Source organism: Salvelinus alpinus, chromosome 39 (genome assembly GCF_045679555.1).
Source record: "Salvelinus alpinus chromosome 39, SLU_Salpinus.1, whole genome shotgun sequence".
NCBI lineage: Eukaryota > Metazoa > Chordata > Actinopteri > Salmoniformes > Salmonidae > Salvelinus > Salvelinus alpinus.
The window spans coordinates 4,594,621-4,618,285 of NC_092124.1; the positions used below are offsets into that span (position 1 = coordinate 4,594,621).

The window sequence follows — 23,665 nt, forward strand, 5'->3', positions numbered from 1 at the left end:
CCACAATCAACAGCCTGATCAACTCTATGCGAAGGAGATGTGTCGCTCTGCATGAGACAAATGGTGGTCACACCAGATGCTGGCTGGTTTTCTGATCAACGCCCCTACCTTATTTTTAAGGTATCTGTGACCAACAGATGCATATCTGTATTACCAGTCATGTGAAATCCATAGATTAGGGTCTCATTTATTTATTTAAATTGACTGATATCCTTATATGAACTGTAACTCAGTGAAATCTTTGAAATGATTGCATGTTGCGTTTCTAGACAGCACGAAACCTCACGAGGAAGGTGTTTTGCTTCCACCACTTCTTCGACAACATAGAGGACGGTGATGACCAATGTTACCAACTGCTCCTAGACCAGGGTTTACCGTACTAAGAGGTGGGCAATCTGAATGAACCAGTAGTCTGAGAACCTGCCGGTTTATGTCAACAAAAACCACACAAGACACAATGACGACAGCAACATAGACCAAAGGTAACGTATGTAACCACGGGTATGTGACCGATATGGATCACTCCTATATATTGGTATCACTCCGAAGCAGAGGGATACATACGAGGTGAGGATTTAGAGATTTACTCCCATGTACACCTGTATCACGGCTGGGGTTCGCCCCTATGTATAGACCCCATGGCCGCGACACACATTCTCTACATCCACATTCTCTACATTTTGGAGGTGCCTCTAGCACCGTAGAGGATTGGAGTGATTCATATAGCTCACATAACCGTGGTTACATACGTAACCTTCGTTATGTTTCACTATATTGGATTACTCCAATATATTGGTATACCCGTACCAGATTTAGTCGGTGCTAGAGGGACATGTCCAGCCAGCGGCGAAGTCCCAGTGCAAGATCGAGACGCAGGGGGCTGTCAATGAGGAAGAGGGTTCCCGGCACAGTCCCCGGAAGGGGAGGCGACGCCCAGGACCGCTGAACCAACCGCAGAGGAAGGGGCCACATTTACCCGATAGTACCCAGAAAAGTTGCAAGAAGAAGCCCAGCTGGCCGCAGAACAGATATCAGCGAGGGGCACTCCTCTCAGTAGAACCCAGGACGCAGCCATACCTTGTGTTGAATGTGCCACCACAGATCCCAGCACTGGCCTGCCAGCCAGGCGGTATGCTGTCGTAATCGTGTCCACGATCAGGTGAGAGAGCCTCTGCTTTGATAACCCAGCCCCCAGGACTCTCTCACCATATCAGACAAAGAGCTGGTCTGTTGTCCTCACTGACCATGTCCGCTCCACATAGGCAGCCCGCACAGGGTACAGCATGCCGGAGGGAGGCCCAGATCGTAAGCAGAAAGGATAAAAGGGATGTTCACATGCCTGTTTGACAGAACCTTCGGGAGGAATGAAGGGTTGGGGCGGAGAGATGTACTTAATCCGGTAGCACTCAGAGCTTACCAAAAGAGCATGGAGCTCACCCACCCTCTTCATGGAAGTAATCGCTACCAAAAAAAGCCACCTTCATAGAGAGGTGTTTCAGGGAAGCAGACTCCAACGATTCGAAAGACCACATCCAAATTCCAGCTCGCCGTTGAGCGGGTCCTAGCTGGACGCAGGTGACAAACCACCTTCATAAACCTGGAGACCAAGGGATGGCACCCCACTGGCCTGTCCATCCACCCCACATGGCAGGCAGATATAGCGGCCAAATACCCTCTCAGTGTAGAGGCTGCAGAGCCCTCATCCAAGTGAGAATGCAGGTATTGGAGGACTTACAGCACCTCGCATGACTCGGCCACAACCGCAATACCTGTGCACCAAGAGTAGAAAAAACGCCGGCTCAACTGGTATGCCACGGTTATAGCCGGTGCCCTTGCGCTCTGCATCGTGTACTTTACGCCCTCCTGTAGTCCTAACATGGACCATTGGTGTCGTTCAACGGCCAAGCCCACAGACTGAGGCGGTGCGGTCTCGGATACCACAGAGTTCCGGCCTGAGACAGCAGGTCGGGTCTCAGGGGCAGTTGCCAAGGTGTCCCAGACAACAGGGACAGGAGAAGGCTGAACCAGGGTCGTCAGGGCCAATATGGGGCCAGCTCAGCAGACAATGCTCCGCCATCCTGGTCCTGTCCAGCACAGCCTGGATCAGGGGAAAAGAGGGGAATGCGTAAAGCTCCAGCCCTGGCCAATCTTGAGCCAGAGTATCCAAGCCCAGAGGCCCTGGTGGCTCCGACATTGAGTATCACAGGGGTGGTGTGCATTGACCAGGGAGGCAAACAGGTCCACCTGCGCCCTCCCGAACTTGTCCCACAGGTGCTGCATCACCTGGGGATGTAGGCTCCAGTCCCAAGATGGCGGGCCCTCCCTCGAGAGAATATCTGCTGCCACATTCAGGATGCCAGGTATGTGCGCTGCGTGTAGAGACTCTAGACATTCCAGAGCACAGAGAAGGAGCTCCCGTGCAATAAGATGGTGAGGTGGGACCTCAGTCCACCCTGATGGTTGATGTAAGCCACCACTGTGGTGTTGTCCGTTCTTACCAGGACATGTCTTCCCTTCAGATGTGGAAAGAAAGACCGCAGGGCCAGCAGTACAGCTCTGAGCTCTAGTGTATTGATGTGCCTGCTGCTCCAAGGGGGTAGCCAACAGCTGCTGGCCGACCTGCCCTTGGTCACACCCCCTAGTCGATCTGGGAGGCATCTGTGCTGACCAGCTCCCGGCAGCACATCCTCAGCATCTCCACCCCAACTGAGAGAAAGGAGCGACAGTGCCACCTCAACAATGCCGAGGCACTGTGCAGTCACCCGCAGCTGGCGGTGAAGGTGGCGCGTCTGGTGCAGCCGGTGGGAGTTGAACCACTGTTGAAGAGGCCGGAGATGGGGCAGGCCCAGGGAAATCAGCAACGAGACCGCCGTCAGCAAGCCCAACAGGCGTTGGAATGTCAGGGCGGATACCACCCGCCCCTGCCAAAAGTGGTCGAGGCAAGTTAAGATCGCCTGAACCCTTCTGGTGGGCAGGCATGCTCTCATGAGGACTGAGTCGAGTTACAAGCCAATGAAGGCCACCCTCTGGGTGGGCGTCATACAACTCTTCTTGTTGTTTACAGTCATGCCCATCCCACCGATGTGGGTCAGGAGCAGGTCTCTGTCTGACAGGACCTGGGTGATGGTCGGGGCACAAATCAGCCAGATAATTGAGGATCAACAATCCTCGGGACGTGAGAGGTGCCAGGACAGCGTCCATGCACTTTGTGAAAGTGTGGGGTGCCAAGGAGAGGTCGAAGGGAAGAACCATGAATTCTTAAGTCGTCCCTTCGAAAGTGAATCGGTGGTACTGCCAATGAGCTAGGTGAATAGGAAAATGGAAGTACGCATTCCCCAGGTCCAGCGTCACAAACCACTGGTCCCAGGATATGGCCTGCAACACGCAGGCTGGGGACAGCATGTGGACCCTCAGTACCTTCAAGTAACCATTGAGGTTAGGAAAGTCCAGAATCAGTTAAAACCCTCCATCTCTTTTTGGGACCACAAAATATGCCCTCCTACAACCGGGGCAACAGGTAGGCCTGCAGCAGCATGGCCACGTTGGAAAGGCGGCCAAAGAGAGCAGAGGGACCCATATGTGGTTTTCAAGTCTGCAACGAAGACTCTGGGGGTCCCGGCTTCAGTCGCGGGTTCCACCCTATAATCTCCTGGTTCGGGAAGACCATGGCAGCTATCATGGTGTCCATGGTTGGGTACTCCCGGAGTTCCTCGCGGAACTCAGCAGAGATAGGGACAGATGGAGAGTCATCACTGTCCACCAGTTTGATGTCGAGTGCAGTGGCTATCAGAGTGAGTAGGCTCCTCATAGCCTCTCGAGCCACTGGGGGCGATGAAGCCCCGCTGCCGGCTTCTGATGGCCTGTCAGCCCCGCTCACGGTGGTGAACAGTGCCAGCATTGTCCCCCAGGAACAGCCTATCACTGGACAACAGGGAACAGCTGTCGTCACCATTGAAGCTATTAATCTCCTGACGCAGGACATGCGCCCTCCATTCAAGGTGGTCCCAGCGGTCCGACTCCTGACCACGTCCAGGACTGGTAGAACACCACACAGAACAGGCATCCAGTAGGGCTCTCCACCGCGTGGCTCAAACCCAGGCAGTTGTATACGAGGTCTGCGTGTCCCCAGTGGGGATCCCACCATCACACCTGTCACAAAGGGAAGCCATAAGCTCAGCCAAACCAAAAAGGCCACGGAGCAAGGGTCCGAAGCCCTGGGAGAGCTTATGTCGTGACTCGATTGAAGAAATAGGAACCCGGTGAGAGATAAATTACCCAGTACCTCTGCAAAAAAAAACAGGGAAGACCTGGGTGGGAAAAGCAGGCAGACAAAAAAAAAGCAACCAGGTAATGGATTTGATTTATTTATTTTATGACAACTGCAAAATTACCTAGCTGGTTTAATATCCAAGCAGTAAAATCAGCACCATATGGAACTCCATATGGAACTCCAAAGTTAATGTCTAAACCTTGTGGAAAGCCCACCAAGATACTCTTACACTCTGCATGGGAAAGAACAAAAAAAAAAACTACAGTGTAATTAGCAGAGAACCCACGCCTATGGCTCAGGGAGCAGCATGTTAAAGCAATTCACAACACACACATAGAACAAGCCAGTCGGCAAGTTGTGTAAGGTAAATTACAGTTTGTGGCAGCAAAAGCCACCATAGTAATGGTTGCACACGGAGTCGTAGGGTAACGAAGATACAGATCAACCGCGCGCAGCGCGTGGAGCACTCAAGACGAGGAGCTGCTCCAGGCTGCAACCAGCAAGTGAGTATACTTCCACGCAAGATATTACAGTTACCAGTGATTTACCAAGTGAAAGAGATTTGCGTCAGTTCAAATCTGGTATCAGGACAAAAAGTGATTCAGAGTCACCGAATATATTTTAAGTATTTTAATTAAACTCAAGCGATGGTAAATGCAATTTTCGTATATACGGGTTCACTGTATCTCCGCGCAGGGTAGAACAGGGAACTGTGGAATGTACTCAAATAGCAGTTCTTATACTATGACAGCTTAAGTTCCAACTCGTCCAGTTGGCCTATCATAGTAGAGGCTGAGCGCGGTTTAAACTTTTGCTCAGCCTATGCTGGCACCCGGACTTGTCCAAGTCCCTTAGTGCTTTCCTTTGTCCACATCTGGTTGCTGGGTAGATTAGCTCCGTCTTGTGTCTCCCCCTTGAATCTTCACTCAAAAAATTCCTGATATGGTACTGATCAGTGCCCTAACCTCCCTGGTTGGCCTAGAGAGATGCACCCCTCCCCTCTGCAGATTGACCACAGCTTTTATGGCCTGTGTTGGTCAGTCATTACACACCTACACACACACACACATCTGTATTGTTTGTGTGTGTAACAAAACAATATTCATCTTCAAACAATATGCTAGCAGGCTATAGTGCATAAACATAAATAAATCCTAACACAAGCGAACTTCAGAAAGTTTGTACCTCAAACCATAAGGTCTTCAGCCGAGAAAATGAAAGAGAACGTGTGTCGCGGCCATGGGGTCTATATATAGGGGCGGACCCCAGCCGTGACACCGGTGTACACAAGAGTATATCTGAATCCTCACCTCGGGTGTATCCCTCCGCCGCGGAGTGATACCAATATATTGTAGTGATCAAATATAGTGAAACAGAACGGATCATCACCATCAGCAGGACCGCATGGAATCTTGCGCACAAAGAATTCCGATGAAAATCCGCGGAATTTCAAATAGGGTTAGGATTTAGGATTCTAAAACCTAAAAATGCACTACCAACTGACAGAAAAGTAAACAAAAATTGACTTGTTGGTGAATTTGCATTTTTTGGGGGAATGCATTTCAATTACCCGAAAGTGTTTCACTCTGCCAACCGTCACCCCTTCCCTGTGTGGGTGGTGCAGACAGCTCAGTGAGTGATTGGCACTGTAGCTGTCTGATGGTCGTAGTAACGTTATCTAGCTAAAAATGCCAAGATTTACAGCAGCAGAGGAGATGAGGAGTAAACACTTGGCGACAGTTGAACTGTACGAGGATGAAGGAGTACTTTTCTGCGAAGACTGTCATAATTCAATCAACTAACTTACATACGGCGAAAACTGCCGTGGAGCGCGACTGGTCACTCAGACACAAAAATACGAGGGCCATTGTGGACCAGGTAAGAATTCTGATGCTTTAACTAGCTACAGACATATTAACTAGCTCGTAGCTAGCTAGCTAATATATGTTCTTGATAATTACATGTTTTGTCTGTATCTAGATAGGAGTGGGAAGTTGACTGTTAGCCTGGCAAGCTTTCCAACTTGTCTCTCCATCATGCCATTTAGGCTAGCTAGCTAACTTAGTTGAGGTAATGTTAGCTACCGGTAGTAGGTAACAAGTTAGCCCCACCATGTCACTTTGGGTATCAAAACAAGTGACATGTTGGGAATTACAAAAGCAGCAAGTCACAGATACATTTTTTAAAACTACTCTCAATGTGTCTGTGTGTGTGTGACATACTGTTATGTTTGTGTGTGTGTGTGTCGCTTCAGGAGGGAGAGTGCTTAGCTTCAAAGCTTGAGATCCACTGTAGGGCTGCTGTTGCAATCAACCTGAGAATACTTAATTTGCTCAATTTAACATACTTTATTTTCACTTTTTTTTTTCAGTCCAAACAAGAACACAGACCCTGGCCCCTGTCTGGCAAAGATCCCCTCCACAGCTGACGGAAAGGAGTTCATATTGGACTTCACAGGAACATTAATCGAGAGAAGAGGCCCAAGTTCTCCACATTTCTTTAGGAACACTGCAAGCAGGGAGGGCCTATCCCAGCGCCATCCCATCTGCGTACAGAGTACATTCGATGCCAGCCTTAGCTCACTTTGATACATCTGTGCCTCCCCACTATCTCAGTGGATGTAGAGAGACTTTTCTTACATTATCAGATGCTACTTAGTCAGCATAGGAGGAGCCTCACAGATAATCTTTTAAATATGTTGATTGCAAAGTACAAAGCATTGAGCACTAAAAAGCATGTCAGTCACACACCCAACTCTCCCCCTCTTTCTGTGTTTTGGTTTGAAGCAATTTGATAATAGTTATGGTGAATGGAACAACGAGACAAAATTGATAATCTAATCTATTTGGTGTTTATGCATTTATAGCTAGATTCAATGTATTATTTGTGTTTATATGCCTTTGCACTTTGTCTATATTTTTCCATAAGGAAACATTTACAATAAAAGGATAATATAAAGATTGAGTCTGTGGCGAGGTTATTTTTAACTGATCTTTAGTAGAAGGATAACCGTAGGTTCATTGTCATCGAATTCACATAATTAAGCATTTATTTACATAAAACTATGTTATCAATGTTATTAAATAATGTTAGTACTCTAGAGGCAAAAAAAGCTTTCTGTAGGTTTTCAGCAGAAATCGTAGCATAAAATAGAAAAAAATCCCTACACATTCCATTTGGGTTTGATCATCAACCTGCAGTCAGACCTGGTGTTGGACAGGATCTACGTGACCCAACATCACAGAGGTGCTTTTGACCCCAAGCGCACCTATTGCATCAGTAAGGGGTATGTCAGTATCATCTGTAACCTGGAGCTGGATTAACTCCTGGAGCACACTGGTTCCTCTTAAGACTTTCTCCCCAGGCCAAGGTCATAAAGACAAAGACATCAGTACACTTAATGTATTTTGAGCCTAATATCTGATGGTCAAATTCAAGATCTTTAAATTAATGTTTTTTTTTCTTGTTAAAAATTGATAATAGGCATGGTTGTGTGAAATTTTGATAAAGGGTCTTGTTTTCAGATCTTTGACATCCTGCCACAGTTAATGTTTTTTGTGTGTGTTCTGATAGGCGTAAGAGATAACCAGATGTCATTTGTAACGGTTTATGCTCTTTAAAAAAAACGGATCTTAAATCAGCATTTGGGGATAATTTCATCCTACTCCATACAACACTCAACTGGAGGGACAATGCTACTCCACAGCACCATGAGACAAATGAACGGTGATATGTTTCATGGTTATTTCAAGTCAATAGAGATACTGTGGATGGTAAAACTACCATCATAGACTCTGACGTATATTGTTAAAGGCCTAGTGCAGACAAAACTGTGATTTTCTGTGTTTTATATATTTCCACAGAGGATGGAATAATAAATAAAAATAGTGATATTGCCCTTTTAACGTAAAAGCTGTTTAAAAGGCCGCCTGAAATATCAGCCTGTTTTGGTGGGATGGAGTTTTGGCCTGCCTGGTGACATCACTAGTTAAGAGCCCAATAAGAAAATCAGTTCCAAACCTCTCTGCCAACAGATCGTTTTCAATTTTCCCCTCCCCACTCAGATCACTCCCAAACAGTCCCAGCTAAATTCTTGTTTGAGAAATTGCTCTTTGCTAAGAAGCTATTTTTGTTTCTCTTTGACCATTTTAATTGAAAACAATCCCAGTAAGGTACTTAATTGTTACCCTAAAATGATTTGATATTGAGATAAAACAGCTACATTGGGCCTTTAAATCTAGACTTGAGAACATAATAGAACAGTGGTCCTAAAGTCATTCCTGGGGGACACACAGGGAGTGCACATTTTTGTTTTAGTGCAGCACTATAATACATGTTTCTAATACAATACTTTATTAGTTCATTAGTAGTTAAAAAAAAAAAAAAGTTTAATGTATCAATAACATCAGTCTCACCATTCTCTCATCACCCCGAGAGACTGGGAAACTCCTGTTTCTAACAACATGAAAACATCCACACCATACTTTGAATAATAGCATGTACTGTTTGATCATTAGACTCTGGCGTATATTGTTAAAGGCCTGTGTTTTATATATTTCCACATTGAGGTTGGAATAATAAATCTAACTTTATGTACATAGAAGAACATTTTACAAAAGAAAATGAATCACATATCCATGTATTTGAAACCTACAAGATGAATGATTTAGTTGCTTAACAGTTTTGTCCATATCCTGCTTCTTATTCTCATCTCCTGACAGAAGATCTCTGTCTTACTTTTCTTCTTTTCACCATCTTCCTATTTTCTTTCTTTGTGGATGAACAGTATATGCCTGTTGAGGTTAACCTTGTAATTGAAGCTTTTTCCACATTCTCCACATTTAAATGGTTTCTCTTCCATGTGAATCATTATATGTTTGGTTAAGTCACTCTTTTGCTTGAAGCTTTTCCCACAGTCAACACAGCTAAATGGTTTCTCTTCTGTGTGAGTCAGTAAATGAGAAGTTAGGTTCCTCTTTCTATTGAAGCTTTTCCCGCAGTCGCCACAGCTAAACGGTTTTTCTCCTGTATGATTCTGGATATGATCAATGAGGGTCTCCTTGCGATTGAAGCCTTTCCCACAGTACCCACAATGAAACGGTTTTTCTCCTGTGTGAATCATTTTATGTCTGTTCAGGGTCTGCCTACGAGTGAAACTTTTCCCGCAGTCACCACAGCAAAATGGTTTTTCTCCTTTCGTCTTTCCATTTTCGTACTGTGTTACTTCTTTGTGGACAAGCAGTATATGCCTGTTAAGAGTAAGCTTGCGATTGAAGCTTTTTCCACAGTCACCACAGTTAAATGGTTTCTCTCCAGTGTGAATCACTATATGTTTGGTTAGTTCTCCTTTCAGCTGAAATCTGTTCCCACAGTCTCCACAGCAAAATGGCTTCGCCTCTGAATGAATCCTTGAGTGCATCTTCAGTCGGCCAACCTGAGTGAAGCATTTGCCACAGTCCAGGCAGCAATGAGTCTTTTTAGACGTGGTGCTGCTTTTTGTAGGTTTTCTCAATGGTGGGCTGCTGTCAAGTCCTAATGGGACGCTGCTTACGGCTGAGCTGTGGCTGGAGGTATTACCTTCATTATCTGGAGGGTCGCACGAAATGTCGAGACCCTTTATGTGAGTCACAGTGCCAAAAGGTTTGTGATCCAACAGTTTAAAGTCACTCCCTCTGCCATCCACAGTCTGGGTTTGGGGAAGATCACATTCACTTTTCACACAAGGAGGAGTGAATATGAACTCAATGGTGTCAGACTCCAGGCCTTGAAGCTGCCCTACCTCCTGACTGGTCCAGATTTCCTCCTGCTCCTCTTTAATCTGTGTGGGCTCTGGTTTCTCCTGCCTCAGACTGGGGCTCCACTCCTGCTCACAGTGCTGCTGCTCAGGCGTTTCCTCCTCTTTTATCTCTGTTGTGATCCGCAGAAGTCTCCGTAGCCGGTCATTCTCCTCTTTAGATCGGGAAATTTCCTCCTGGTACTCGGCTACCACTTTCTCTACAACGTCAAAAATCTCCAGAGCAGCCACTGTTAAACGCTCATTAACAAATACACTCAAAGACTGTAGTTTAGCCATTCTCAGCAGACTGAGAATTCCGTTTTAAGTTTCGTGTCTTCCTTGGTCCACACAATGACTGAAATCAAAACAAACTCGCTTCCAAACCGATTTCCGTGTTTTATTTTTTTCAGCGGGTGCCGAGCGCAGAAACGGAATATAGCGCCGCCAGCTGGATGGAGTTCTGAGCTGCAATAGGTGATATAGTAGGTGTGACTCAATGACTGTATAGAGCGCCACAATGAAGGTGTCGTAAAACCCATAAACCTAGCGATCAAACAGTGAAATGGTTCCAATCATTTTCGACCATTCATTTTTCCCATAGGGAATTTTAGAAACACTTAAAAGAAGGACTGTGTTTTGTGTAGGCTTACCTAGTGTGACGTTTTGATAACCATGTAAATCTCTCTAGGACAAGGGGACTTGCATCAATATATTTGGATCTATTTACTCCCGGTGGGCCCGGAGAGCGAATCAAATGCACTATAGGCCTATCCCTGGCCAATCGGATGGCTCAGATGACCATGTCTGCAGTAGCGTAACAGGAATAAAAGAAAGCTAAAGCAAAATTGATAGTGTGAGATTTCAAAACGTATAAAACCATGACTAGATAGAGACTGTCAACGAATACAGCAAAGAGCTGCTGTTTCTATGAGCGAGTTCATGTTTAAGTTTCTACTCAGCACTGTCAACACGTTTTTCCCCAACTATTTTATAAATGTTTTTATATATATATATATTTTTTTTTAAATGGTCCGAACAACAATGCATTGGCAGGACAATTCAAGCAAAGGCAATATGCAGTGAAATTGTATTGGGCCTATAGCCTACTGCACAATCCTCATAGCTACGGTATTGTTATTAATAGGTTTATGCTGCATAGGCTTCCATTTTTTGCTGCATAGGCTTCCCAAAAAAATTTAAGAGGTAGATCTCGGCTTGTATTTTGACTCCGAAAGTTATCTTGACTCAGAAAACGTTGGTGACCACTGGTATTGGGCGTGATCGTGTAAAATGTTTAACGGAATCAATATAATAAATCCAGTATACAGTAACAGTTCAGATTAATAATTATTAGGCAGTGCAGTTGCAGTTCAAATGCAAAATTATTGGGCATAATATTAACGGATTTATAATAACGGATGATGCTACTGTATCATTCTGTTGATCAAACAAACCAGATGGGCTATTATTCAGAGTTCAGAGGATAATTAACATCCTTTCAGAGAATTTACTGGGGTAATAATAACCAGAGTTGATTTTTTTATGATAATCTCTTTTAACCCAGAACTAAAGTCTCACGTAATTGGTCAGCTGCTCGATTAAGGTCTGGGTCCATACGTGTTAAGAGAAGAGACGCTAGAACGAGGAGCGGAAATGGAACAAGGAGCTCCAACCTCTTTTTGCAAGTTACGGGCCGAAATTCGAAAGATGCTAACACCTGCGAAATTGTGATTTGTCCAAATAACCAACGAGGACAAACACAAACACCGGAACTACTGCTGCTAGTTGTCCAACCCATCCCATTCCTTTCCGACAGATTCTATGGTACCAGTTATGTTTACGTGAATCTGTCCACGTGAGATTAACTTTATTTAAAAAAAATCTAACTTTATTTGGGGAATTATTATTTTTTGTTTGTTTTGATTACAAATCAATTCCCAGATATGATTAGATAAATGCATGGATATTTCAACAATGGGATATATTTTTTTTTTTTTAAAGAGCCACCCCACCTCCTGGGAAAGCAGAGACCATGACCCCCAACCCTCCTACCCAACCCAACACCACCCCAACCCCCCCACTACTTTTATTCCCATCTCCTGACAGAATATCTGTCTTAAGTCTTAATTTTCTTGCTTCTTTCCACTTTCATCCTGATTTCTTTCTTTGTGGAACACCAGCATATGACTATTCAGGTTCACTTTATGTCTGAAGCTTTTCCCGCAGTCAGAACAATGAAATAAAGTCTCTCCTGTGTGAGTCAGTATATGCTTTTTAAGCCTATATTTGTGTCGGAAGCTTTCTCCACAGTCACCACAGCTAAATGGTTTCTCTCCTGTGTGAGTCAATGTATGCACGTTCAAGTGCTCTATGCGATTGAAGTGTTTCCCGCAGTCACCACAGTTAAATAATGTTTCTCGTGTGTGAGTCTGTATGTGCCTGTTCAGATGTCCCCTGTGTCTGAAGCATTTTCCGCAATCGCCACAGCTTAAAGGTTTCTCTTCTGTGTGAATCATTATATGTTTGGTTAGGTCTCCCTTCTCCTTGAAACTTTTCCCACAGTCACCACAGTTAAATAATGTCTCTCGTGTATGAGTCAGAATATGCCTGTGAAAAGTCCCCTTGTGATTGAAGATTATACCGCAATGTCCACAGCTAAATGGTTTCTCTCCAGTATGAGTCTTTATATGCTCATTTAGGGTGCCCTTGTGTTTTTTAGATGTGGTGCTGGGTTTAGTGCTGGGTTTCTTCAATGGTGTGTTGGTATCCAATGGTGGGCTGACGTTAAGTCCTACTGGATCGCTGCTTGCGGCTGAGCTGTGGCTGGATGCATTGTCTTGACTATCTGGAGGGTCACAGGGATTGTCAAGGTGGGTTACACTGACAAAAGGTTTTAGATTAATTGGTTTAGAGTCACTCTCTCTGTACTCCAACATCTGGGAAAGAGTCAAGGACTTAAGTTGATCCACCTGATCGCATTCACTTTTCACACCAGGAGGAGTGAATATAAACTCTATGATGTCAGCCTTCAGCCCTTGAAGCTGCCCTACATCCTGACTGGTCCTGATTTCCTCCTGTTCCTCTTTAATCTGTGTGGGCTCTGGGTCCTCCTGTCCCAGACTGGGGCTCTCCTGCTCACAGGTAACCTCCTCACCAGAGACAGCGAGCAAGAACTGGTGGGATTCTATTCCACATAGTTTTATCTCGGGTGTGATCCTCAGCAGTCTCTGAAGCCGGTCATTCTCCTGTTGAGATCGGGAAATCTCTTCCCGATACTCCTTTATCACTTTCTCTACGACGTCAAAAATCTCCACTGCAGCCACCAATAAACGCTCACTAATAAACACACTCAAAGACTGTAGTTTAGCCATTTTCAGAGGACTGAATGTTCGGTATTCAGTTCAACGCGTCTACGCCAGGTGCCTTCTACAAAAACAAAACAATTATCAAGTCTACTTCCGTGTTGTCTTCAGCGGTTGAGTCCCAAAACAGATAACAGCGCCCCCAGCAGTTGTGAGCTGGGATAGATAAGAACAAACATTTGGTTGGAAGGTTACTATGCTGAATGCATTCAACTGAAATGTGAGTATGCTCATGTAAAATATGATATATCCGTTATACAGTAATATCAATTTAAACATAAGGCTAAGAAAGAGATACCGTTCAAATACAAAATATTGGGCATAAAATAACCAGTGGTGGAAAAAGTACCCAATTGTCATACTTGAGTAAAAGGTAAAGAGATACGTTAATAGAAAATTACTAAAAGGGAAAGTCACCCAGTAAAATACTACTTGAGTAAAAGTATTTGGCATTAAATATACTTAAGTATCAAAAGTAAATGTAATATAATTATTCTAAACAAACCACAGAAGCGGTTAGAACTACAATTTCAGCGCCATTTTTTGTCGCCGCCGCTGGACGCGAATCAACGTGGGCTCCCGAGTGGTGCAGCGTTCTAAGGCACTGCATCTCAGTGTTTGAGGCGTCACTACAGACACCCTGGTTCGATTCCAGGCTGTATCACTACCTGCCGTGATTGGAAGTCCCATAGGGCGGCGCACAATTGGCCCAGCGTCGTCCGGGTTTGGCCGGTGTAGGCCGTCATTGTAAATAATAATTTGTTCTTAACGGACTTGTCTAGTTAAATAAAGTTTAAATAAAACATTTAAAAATGAAAATGTGAAACAGGGAGTTTTAGTTCTTCAGAGAAAGCGTAGGTGTATTCGAACCATTATATTTCCTAAGCACTGAAACATTTTGCCATTTTGGTTTTGGAATCACAATCATGAAACACCCCTTAAACATATCACATAATGTTCTCACTACAATTTAGGACTTACAGTGGCCCAAGTTACAACTGGCTAAATCTATGACATTAAAATGCCTATTTACTCTGTTCCATCTGACTGTGCAATACACTGTCTCATCAGCCCAGCAAGGCAATTTATAAACTTGATCTCCACTATAAAAAGCATCTAGACATTATCTCACATTTATTTTAGACTAACACTTTGAGATTTGTATAAGGAGATTTGTATAAACCTTGCTGTCTTTCTCTCCGACATTTGCAACATTGTTTCAATATTCAAATTTGATCTCCAGCTGTCCCATAGTAATGAACGTGTCGGGAGTCGGGACGAGACAGACAGACAGGCAGGCAGCGTTTCTCAGCCAGTCGAGATCATGAATCAGCTAGCACAATTTTATGGATATATTCAAAGAATGTCAATTGAAAAAAGGTCAAACGAAACAAAGTGCAGCTAGTTTGCAGTCTTAGCTTCAGTTTGAAGTGATTTTGTTAGCTGTGTTGTTGGCTAGCTCCTCTGAACAACAGTTTCCTGACGAGAGAGCTCATTTTCTATGACAAGCGAAATCGCGCCTCATTAGCTCATTGTTATGGATGTATCCAAATAAATGTCATTAGAAAACAGCGTAAACAAATGCAAAGGAAGCTACTGCTGTTATTCTGGCTGCACTGTTTGACCTGACTGTAAATTAGCTGTTGTTGGCTAGCTAGCAACAAGGGATAAGAACGTTGCCAGCCAGTATGGCAATGGAACATTTAGAACGAACGACTGGGTCGCATCCATAGATCATGTCTCTGGCAACCGAACCGATAGAATGAACGACCAGCCACCTTGGGTAGCAACCCTAGATTTGTGTTGGGACTATATCTTGTGGAAGGATGAAATGGTATGAATAAAGTAATCAATATAACATTTTTAATGAAACTATGTCAATCATTATTTGAATATGTTGGTAACCTGTTGTATAAAAGTGATAATGCCCGAGAAGCCAGTGTTCGTCTCGGGCCTAACACCCGTGCCAATATATCCTCCAAATACTGGCTTCTAGGGCATTATCACGTACTTATTTTACACATGATCAGAGAGGGAGAGTGAGATTAACCCCTTTACCAAAAGAGCAACTTCAATCTACAAATATCTATTATTGAACAGCGCTTCACTTAGTTGTAAATGAGAACTTGTTCTCAACTGGCCTACCTGGTTAAATAAAGGTGAAATAAAAAAAAACGTATTTTCACACAATTAAACATCTTGCATGCATTTACATTTACATTTAAGTCATTTAGCAGACGCTCTTATCCAGAGCGACTTACAAATTGGTGCATTCACCTTATGATATCCAGTGGAACAACCACTTTACAATAGTGCATCTAACTCTTTTAAGGGGGGGGGGGGGTTAGAAGGATTACTTTATCCTATCCTAGGTATTCCTTAAAGAGGTGGGGTTTCAGGTGTCTCCGGAAGGTGGTGATTGACTCCGCTGACCTGGCGTCGTGAGGGAGTTTGTTCCACCATTGGGGTGCCAGAGCAGCGAACAGTTTTGACTGGGCTGAGCGGGAACTGTACTTCCTCAGAGGTAGGGAGGCGAGCAGGCCAGAGGTGGATGAACGCAGTGCCCTTGTTTGGGTGTAGGGCCTGATCAGAGCCTGAAGGTACGGAGGTGCCGTTCCCCTCACAGCTCCGTAGGCAAGCACCATGGTCTTGTAGCGGATGCGAGCTTCAACTGGAAGCCAGTGGAGAGAGCGGAGGAGCGGGGTGACGTGAGAGAACTTGGGAAAGTTGAACACCAGACGGGCTGCGGCGTTCTGGATGAGTTGTAGGGGTTTAATGGCACAGGCAGGGAGCCCAGCCAATAGCGAGTTGCAGTAATCCAGACGGGAGATGACAAGTGCCTGGATTAGGACCTGCGCCTCTTCCTGCGTGAGGCAGGGTCGTACTCTGCGAATGTTGTAGAGCATGAACCTACAGGAACGGGTCACCGCCTTGATGTTAGTTGAGAACGACAGGGTGTTGTCCAGGATCACGCCAAGGTTCTTAGCACTCTGGGAGGAGGACACAATGGAGTTGTCAACCGTGATGGCATGCAATTGTTAAGAGTCATTTCAGGGGCTGGGCCAGCCTACAATATCTATTCAGTTATCTCAATGAATAATTTAATGGGAAAATTGAACAATAACAAGATAGAATGAGACAAATATATAATTAATTTACACCTACTAATATGTCTTCCAGCTGTTTGTTTCCAAAAGATAAGTCGCTTGATGGTTAACCCATGCCCCAGACATCTAATGACGATGGTCCCCTCCTCAAAAAAGCGGTAGGGGAACCAACCTTTTCCACCACATTCATCTAACAGGGAGGACACAGAACTTGGCGTGGATAACATACATACTGTACATACTGTTTAGTGTTACAGGTAACACAAAACAACAACATTACATGTTGTCTGTAATCTATTGATGTGACTAAATGCATCTGTAATCTATTGTTGTGACTAAATGCATCTCTAATCTATTGATGTGACTAAATGTATCTGTAATCTATTTGATGTGACTAAATGCATCTGTAATCTATTGATGTGACTAAATATATATGTAACCCTGCCTGCTAGGGTCTCAGCCATATGACTTGGGGTACCCACCCTTCCCTGACCCTGTGGGCCTGCTGCCTTCAGGTGTGTAAACCTGAGTCGGTACTCTCCTGGCCTCCACGCATGGTCCCGAGAAACGACACTGCTCCTCTAGTTTTACGGCCAGATGCAACTTGACTGTCCTACCGTTGCCCACACCTTTGATTATAGCAATTTTATTGTTCAGATTCCCATTGAAGGCAACATAGGCAGAACAGCAAAGAGACCATGAGGGTGAAGTCCACCTCTAGTTAGTGTGTTTCTGTCGTGTCGAGAAGAGGATGAAAACCATTTTTTATCAAGGACACCTCTGTAAAGAGACAATGACAGAAAAGTGCGTGTCCTCTTTCTCTTGGACCAGTTAAATATATGTTTAGCTCGTACTTTTTGATAAGCAAACACACTTTTATTCTCTTTCTCTCTCTCCATCTTTCTACCTTTTCCACCTTGCACTCCCTCCTTTCTAGAGTAAATCATAACCATGCAGAGACTGAACGAAATTGATCACCTCCAATCGTCTGGCTTTGGTATACCCCGACCCAGACACAGGCTTCAACTCCTTCACTGGTTCTCCCACGACTATGTCACATTCAACAACGACAGTGCGATGGTGACAGAGCGCAACCCTAAGAAGGCGTTTCATCGACAACCAACTGCTACCAGACCAGGGCTTACCGTACTACGAAGTGCGCAATCTGAATGCCCCAGGGTCTGAGAACCTGCTGGATTATGTTAGCGAAAACCACACAGGACACAATGACAACAGCAACATAGACCGGATCATCATCAGCCTGCAGTCAGACCTGGTGTTGGACAGGATCTACGTGACCCAACATGATCATCACAGAGGTGCTTTTGACCCCAAGTGCACCTATTGCATCAGTAAGGGGTATGTCAGTATCATCCGTAACCTGGAGCTGGATTAACTCCTGGAGCAGACTGGATCCTCTTAAGACTTTCTCCCCAGGCCAAGGTCATAAAGACAGAGGCATCGTACACATAATCTGATGGTCAAATTCAAAATCTTTAACTACATTTTTTCCTTCTTCTTAGAAATGTATATTAGGCATGGGTATGACATCATGTCTTCGATATTCCCCATCCATTATGCGTTGTAGGCAATTGTGAATGTTTTTATTTTTACAAAAGGCCTTGGTTTTAGATGTTTCACATTCTGCCACATGTTTTGTTATTTTTCCCCAACAATTTCACCTGCAATAGTTATTGCCACACTAGTCGGAACTAGGAAACTGTAGTTATACATGTGTAACATCAGTCTCACCACATCAACACCATACTTTGAACAACAGACTGTACTGTACTGTTTGACCATTATATCATTAATCAAATAAAATGAAAATGATTTACATAGAATAATGTTCAACAAAAGTAAATTAATCACATATCCATTTCTCTGAAACTTGGGTCGTTCCACCAATTAGGTGCCTTTTGAGTGGTGTAACCTAATTTTAACCCCCTAAAGTCTAAAGGCCCGGGTGTAAGAGTCACACAACCAGCGCTGGAGATGGAGCCAACATGGAAAACCTAACAAACTTTTCTATCCCTGCAATTTTGTGTTTGCAGACTCACGCAAGTTGCTAGCTGACCAAGATTAGTTTTATTTCAGTAACTTTAACTAAAGTCTAAGGGCCCGGGCTGGGTTTTCTACTAAGCTAACATATGGAATTATTTTAAGATGGTCATACCAAGGATAATTGGCTATTTCATTTAGACTTTTAGGACTCTTTTATCTAACAAAATATAAGGTATATACTGAACAAAAATATATACGCAACATGTAAAGTGTTGGTCCCATGTTTAACGATGTGAAATTAAAGATCCCCAAAATGTTCCATACGCACAGAAAGCTTATTTCTCTCATTTTGTGCACACATTAGTTTTCATCCCTGTTAGTGAGCATTTCTCCTTCGCCAATATAATCCATCCACCTGACAGGTGTGGCATATCAAGAAGGTGATTAAACAGCATGATCATCACACAGGTGCACCTTGTGCTGGGGACAATAAATTGCCACTCTAAAATGTACAGTTTTGTCACGCAACACAGTGCCACAATTTTGAGGGAGCATGCAATTGGTATGTTGAGGAATGTTCACCATAGCTGTTGCCAGAGAATTGAATGTTCATTTCTATATTATAAGTTGCCTCCAACGTCAATTTAGAGTATTTGGCAGTACGTCCAACAGGCCTCACAACCGCAGACCACATGTAACCACGCCAGCCCAGGAAGTCCACATCGGGCTTCTTCGCCTGCGGGATCGTCTGAGACCAGCCACCCAGACAGCTGATGAAACTAAGGAGTCGTTTTGTGAGGAAAAACTCATTCTTACTCCCAGGTGGGTGGCCCTGGCTCCCAAGTGGGTGGGCCTATGCCCTCCCAGGCCCACCCATGGATGCACCCCTGCCCAGTCATGTGAAATCCATAGATTAGGGCCAAATGTATTTATTTAAATTGACTGAGTTTCTTATATGTACTGTAACTGAGTAAAATGTTGTGTTTAAAATTTTGTTCAGTATATTTTTTTAATTATTTGATGGAACACTTAATTTGGCCTTACTGATATTAGCCCATAGAAACACATTGAATAACAGATTCTTACATGGAAAAACAGTCCAAAAAGAAATCAAAAGGAGGTATGTTTTTGAAGTGTCTGTCCTATATCTGAGAGATACAAGAAAGCTCATAAAAAAAGTTGGGGTTTAATTACCCGTATACCTTTGACATGGAAGTTCCATTCATTTTTCATCCCAGTACCAGGTTACCTTCAGAGGAGTCCCATGACACTTGTGGGGGTCATAGAGCAAAACACCATCATGTTCATGAGAGTCTCATCTTTCCATACAGAGGTCATATTGGTTTGGATGCTACAGGCGTTCTTGTGAGAAGAAAGATTTTTGGGATGTCTCCTGGTCTGACAAACATCACCTTCCACCACAGATGCGGAGGGCCGACATCGGCGGATGCGGTAGGAGACGCAGCCCATGCACAAAATACAGATATCTCTAGTTTAAACAGACAGATTTTGATGGGGAATTTTTAAATGATAATTAGATTGACACATGGGTACGTCAATCTATTTAAAAAAAACGTTCCCATCCCAAGAGGTTAATAAAGAAATACTATAGTAAGTGCCTATTAGGTGCCAAATAAAGTAACAGCCATAAATCCCCCTGTGATGCATTTACACTATGATTTGATTATTAGATATTCAATGTCTCTTTTGAAAAAAACATTTTTTTAAAAAGGAATAGTCACACCATATTAAAACATAACAGGGTTGACCTTAAAAAGAGGGACAGGTTGTTTTTTACCTTAAAATTAATCACTAATAAAAATCTTTACAATGATGGTGAAGACTTTAAGAAATGTTGGGGTTAAGTGGGTTAAAATGGGTTAAAATATTACTACAAGTCACAGGACGCAAAGAGGGACATATGTTAAAATGCAGAATTTTGGCACTTTAGTAAGTCTTTCTTCATATAAAAATGTTGATTTATAGATTTTTCCATATGGTCGAGGTTATATTAAACAATACTTAATTTAATGTAAGAGGCTTTAAAATATCAACAGCACTTATTTTGCGGAACGACCCACCTACAAGAAGAATGATTTAGAGTTACTTTGCTTTCTTAACAGTTTTGTCCATATCCTGCTTCTTATTCTCATCTCCTGTCAGAAGATCTATCTTAATTGTATTTCTTCTTTCCACTATCTTCCTGTTTTCTTTCTTTGTGGATGAACAGTATATGTCTGTTGAGGTTAACCTTGTAATTTAAGCTTTTTCCAACATTCTCCACATTTAAATGGTTTCTCTTCCATGTGAATCATTATATGTTTGGTTAAGTCACTCTTTTGCTTGAAGCTTTTCCCACAGTCAACACAGCTAAATGGTTTCTCTTCTGTGTGAGTCAGTAAATGAGAAGTTAGGTTCCTCTTCCTATTGAAGCTTTTCCCGCAGTCGCCACAGCTAAATGGTTTCTTTTCTGTGTGAGTCAGTAAATGAGAAGTTAGGTTCCTCTTCCTATTGAAGCTTTTCCCGCAGTCGCCACAGCTAAACGGGTTTTCTCCTGTATGATTCTGGATATGATCATTGAGGGTCTCCTTGCGATTGATGCCTTTCCCATATTTTTCTCCTGTGTGTATCATTTTATGTTCGTTCAAGGTCTGCCTGCGAGTGAAACTTTTCCCGCAGTCACCTTTCCATTTTCGTTCAGTTTTCTGTCTTTGTGAACAAGCAGTACATGCTTGTTAAGGCTAACCTTGCGATTGAAGCTTTTTCCACAGTCACCACAATTAAATGGTTTCACTTCTGTGTGAACAAATATTTGTTTGGTTAGTTCTCCTTTCAGCTTAAAGCTGTTCCCAGTCTCCACAGCTAAATGGTTTCGACCCTGAATGAATCCTCGAGTGCATCTTCATTCGGCCAACCAGAGTAAAGCATTTGCCACAGTCTGGTGCTGTTTTTTTGTTTTCCTCAAAGGTTTGCGATCCAACAGCTTAGAGTCATTCCCTCTGTCCCCCAGTCTGGGTTTGGGGAAGATCACATTCACTATTCACACAGGGGGGTGAACATGAACTCTATGATGCCAGCCTCTTGTCCCTGAAGCTGCCCTACCTCCTGACTGGTCCTCATTTCCTCCTGCTCCTCTTTAATCTGTGTGGGCGCTGTGTCCTCCCGCCGCAGACTGGGGCTCCACTCCTGCTCAGCTATAACCTCCTCCTCCTCAGAGACAGCGAGAGATAACTGGAGGGAGTCTATTCTACGTAGTTTAATCTCCTGTGTGACCCGCAGCAGTCTCTGAAGCCGATCATTCTCCTGTTTCGATCTGGAAATCTCTTCCCGATACACCTCTACCACGTTCTCTACTACGTCAAAAATCTCCACTGCAGCCACCATTAAACGCTCACTAATAAATACACTCAGACTCTAGTTTAGCCATTGTCAGAGGACTGAGCGTTCGGGATTCAGTTCACTGCGTCGAAACCCACGCAAAGAATGTGCCATGTGCAAAATCAAAACAATCTCCCCACTAATTCTACTTCTGTGTTTTCTTTTCTGTTTGTCAGCGGTTGGCTAGTCCCAAAAAAAGAAAACAGCGCCCCTAGCTGGATAGTCTTATGAGCTGGAGAGATAAAACATATTGTTTAAAGGTTGATATGGCGAGTGTAAAATATTTAAAATAATCAATATAATGGAATTAATACAACGGGTTGTTCTAATTCTGAATGCTGGATATAACCGCGTTCCAGCCGGTGTATATTCCACAAGTTACCACCGGCTAAATCTATGACGTTAAAATGCCTATTTACTCTGTTCCATCTGACTGTGCAATCCACTGTCTCATCAGCCCAGCTAAGTAATTTATAAACTTGATCTTCACCTATAAAAAGCATCTAGACATTATCTCACATTCCTTTTAGACTAACATTTCGTTTTCAACAGCGGAGGTTTCTTTCCAGCTTTAGTTTCAAGTGATTGTGTTTGCTGTGTTGTTGGCTAGCTCCTCTTAGAGTCCTGTTTAGATCGAGTGAGCAAATTTTCTATAACAGGCGAAATTGCACCTCATTAGCTCATTGTTATGGATGTCACTAGAAATGTCTCTAGAAAACAGCTTAAACAAATGCAAAGGCAGCTACTTTGCTGTTATCCTGGCTGCACTTTTTGACGCGACTGTAAATTAACCGTAGTTGGCTAGCTAGCAAGCACAGGATAAGAACATTGCCAGACAGTATGTCAATGGAACATTTAGAACGAACGACAGGGTCCATAGATACAGAATAGACTAAACGACTGGGTCGTGTTTCTAGCAATCAAAACGATAGAACGAACGACCAGCCGGCTTGGGTAGCAACCCAAGATTTGTATCGGGCTATATCTTGTGGAAGGATACATTCTCAATAATGATTGACACATTTGCATTAAATTTAATGCAAATATGTCAATCATTATTTAAATATGTTGATAACCTCGAAGCCAATATAACAACAGTAGTGCCACTATATCCTCCAAACACCGGCTTCTCGAGCATTGTCACTTTTATACAACGGATACCAACATTTTCAAATAATGATTGACATATTTGCATTAAAAATGTTATTTTGACGAATTTATTCATACTAATTTATCCTTCCACAAGATATAGCCCCGATACAAATCTAGGGTTGCTGGATGTTTCTGAACGATGCACCATGCTGCATTGTTGGCAATATGACAGTGGAGTGGATTACTGTTCTATTTGAGCAGGGCACACCCACCTTCACTGGATTCACCCGGTCATGTGACAGGCCATAGCCCGGTTCAACTCGGAGTAGCTTAATCAAACTCCCTCAATGATAAGTGGTCAAGGAGAGTGTGCTTTTCTCAATTAGATTTGCTCAACTCCTGCATCCTCTCTCTTCCGTCCTCTCTGGCATCCTTTTGAAAAAGGTAAAAGGTAATCAAGGAGAGGCGGTGAGGAGGGAGAAAGTGGACGAAAATGTGCTTGTATGAAATGAGACTCCAATCGCGCGTCATCAGGCAAATTATGTTTACAGGATGGAATCCCAAAATAAATGTATAAAGTGATAAAAACAAATTTAGCTAGTTGTGCAAAATATTTTACAGATGAAAGGATATTGTTTTTAAATGTTTGCAAGCTTTTCTCATTCAAGAAAAAAAT

General features: G+C 43.4%; 2 protein-coding genes and 1 long non-coding RNA gene across 3 annotated transcripts; 1 reads left to right on the forward strand and 2 right to left on the reverse strand.

Moving 5' to 3' along the window:
• Positions 1 to 5,549: 5,549 nt before the first annotated feature.
• LOC139566828 (uncharacterized) lies at positions 5,550 to 7,228 on the forward strand. Its single transcript, XR_011673163.1, has 2 exons — positions 5,550 to 6,148; positions 6,642 to 7,228. It is a non-coding gene; the product is annotated as an uncharacterized lncRNA (long non-coding RNA).
• Positions 7,229 to 8,396: 1,168 nt separating this feature from the next.
• On the reverse strand, positions 8,397 to 10,474 carry LOC139566825 (zinc finger protein OZF-like). The gene has a single exon (XM_071388145.1). It carries the CDS (start codon positions 10,341 to 10,343, stop codon positions 9,030 to 9,032), a length of 1,314 nt encoding a protein of 437 aa, XP_071244246.1. The 5' UTR covers positions 10,344 to 10,474; the 3' UTR covers positions 8,397 to 9,029.
• A 1,661-nt stretch (positions 10,475 to 12,135) lies between these two features.
• On the reverse strand, positions 12,136 to 13,484 carry LOC139566827 (zinc finger protein 2-like). The gene has a single exon (XM_071388146.1). The coding sequence runs from the start codon at positions 13,415 to 13,417 to the stop codon at positions 12,170 to 12,172; it is 1,248 nt and encodes a 415-aa protein (XP_071244247.1). The 5' UTR covers positions 13,418 to 13,484; the 3' UTR covers positions 12,136 to 12,169.
• Between the last annotated feature and the right edge of the window lie 10,181 nt (positions 13,485 to 23,665).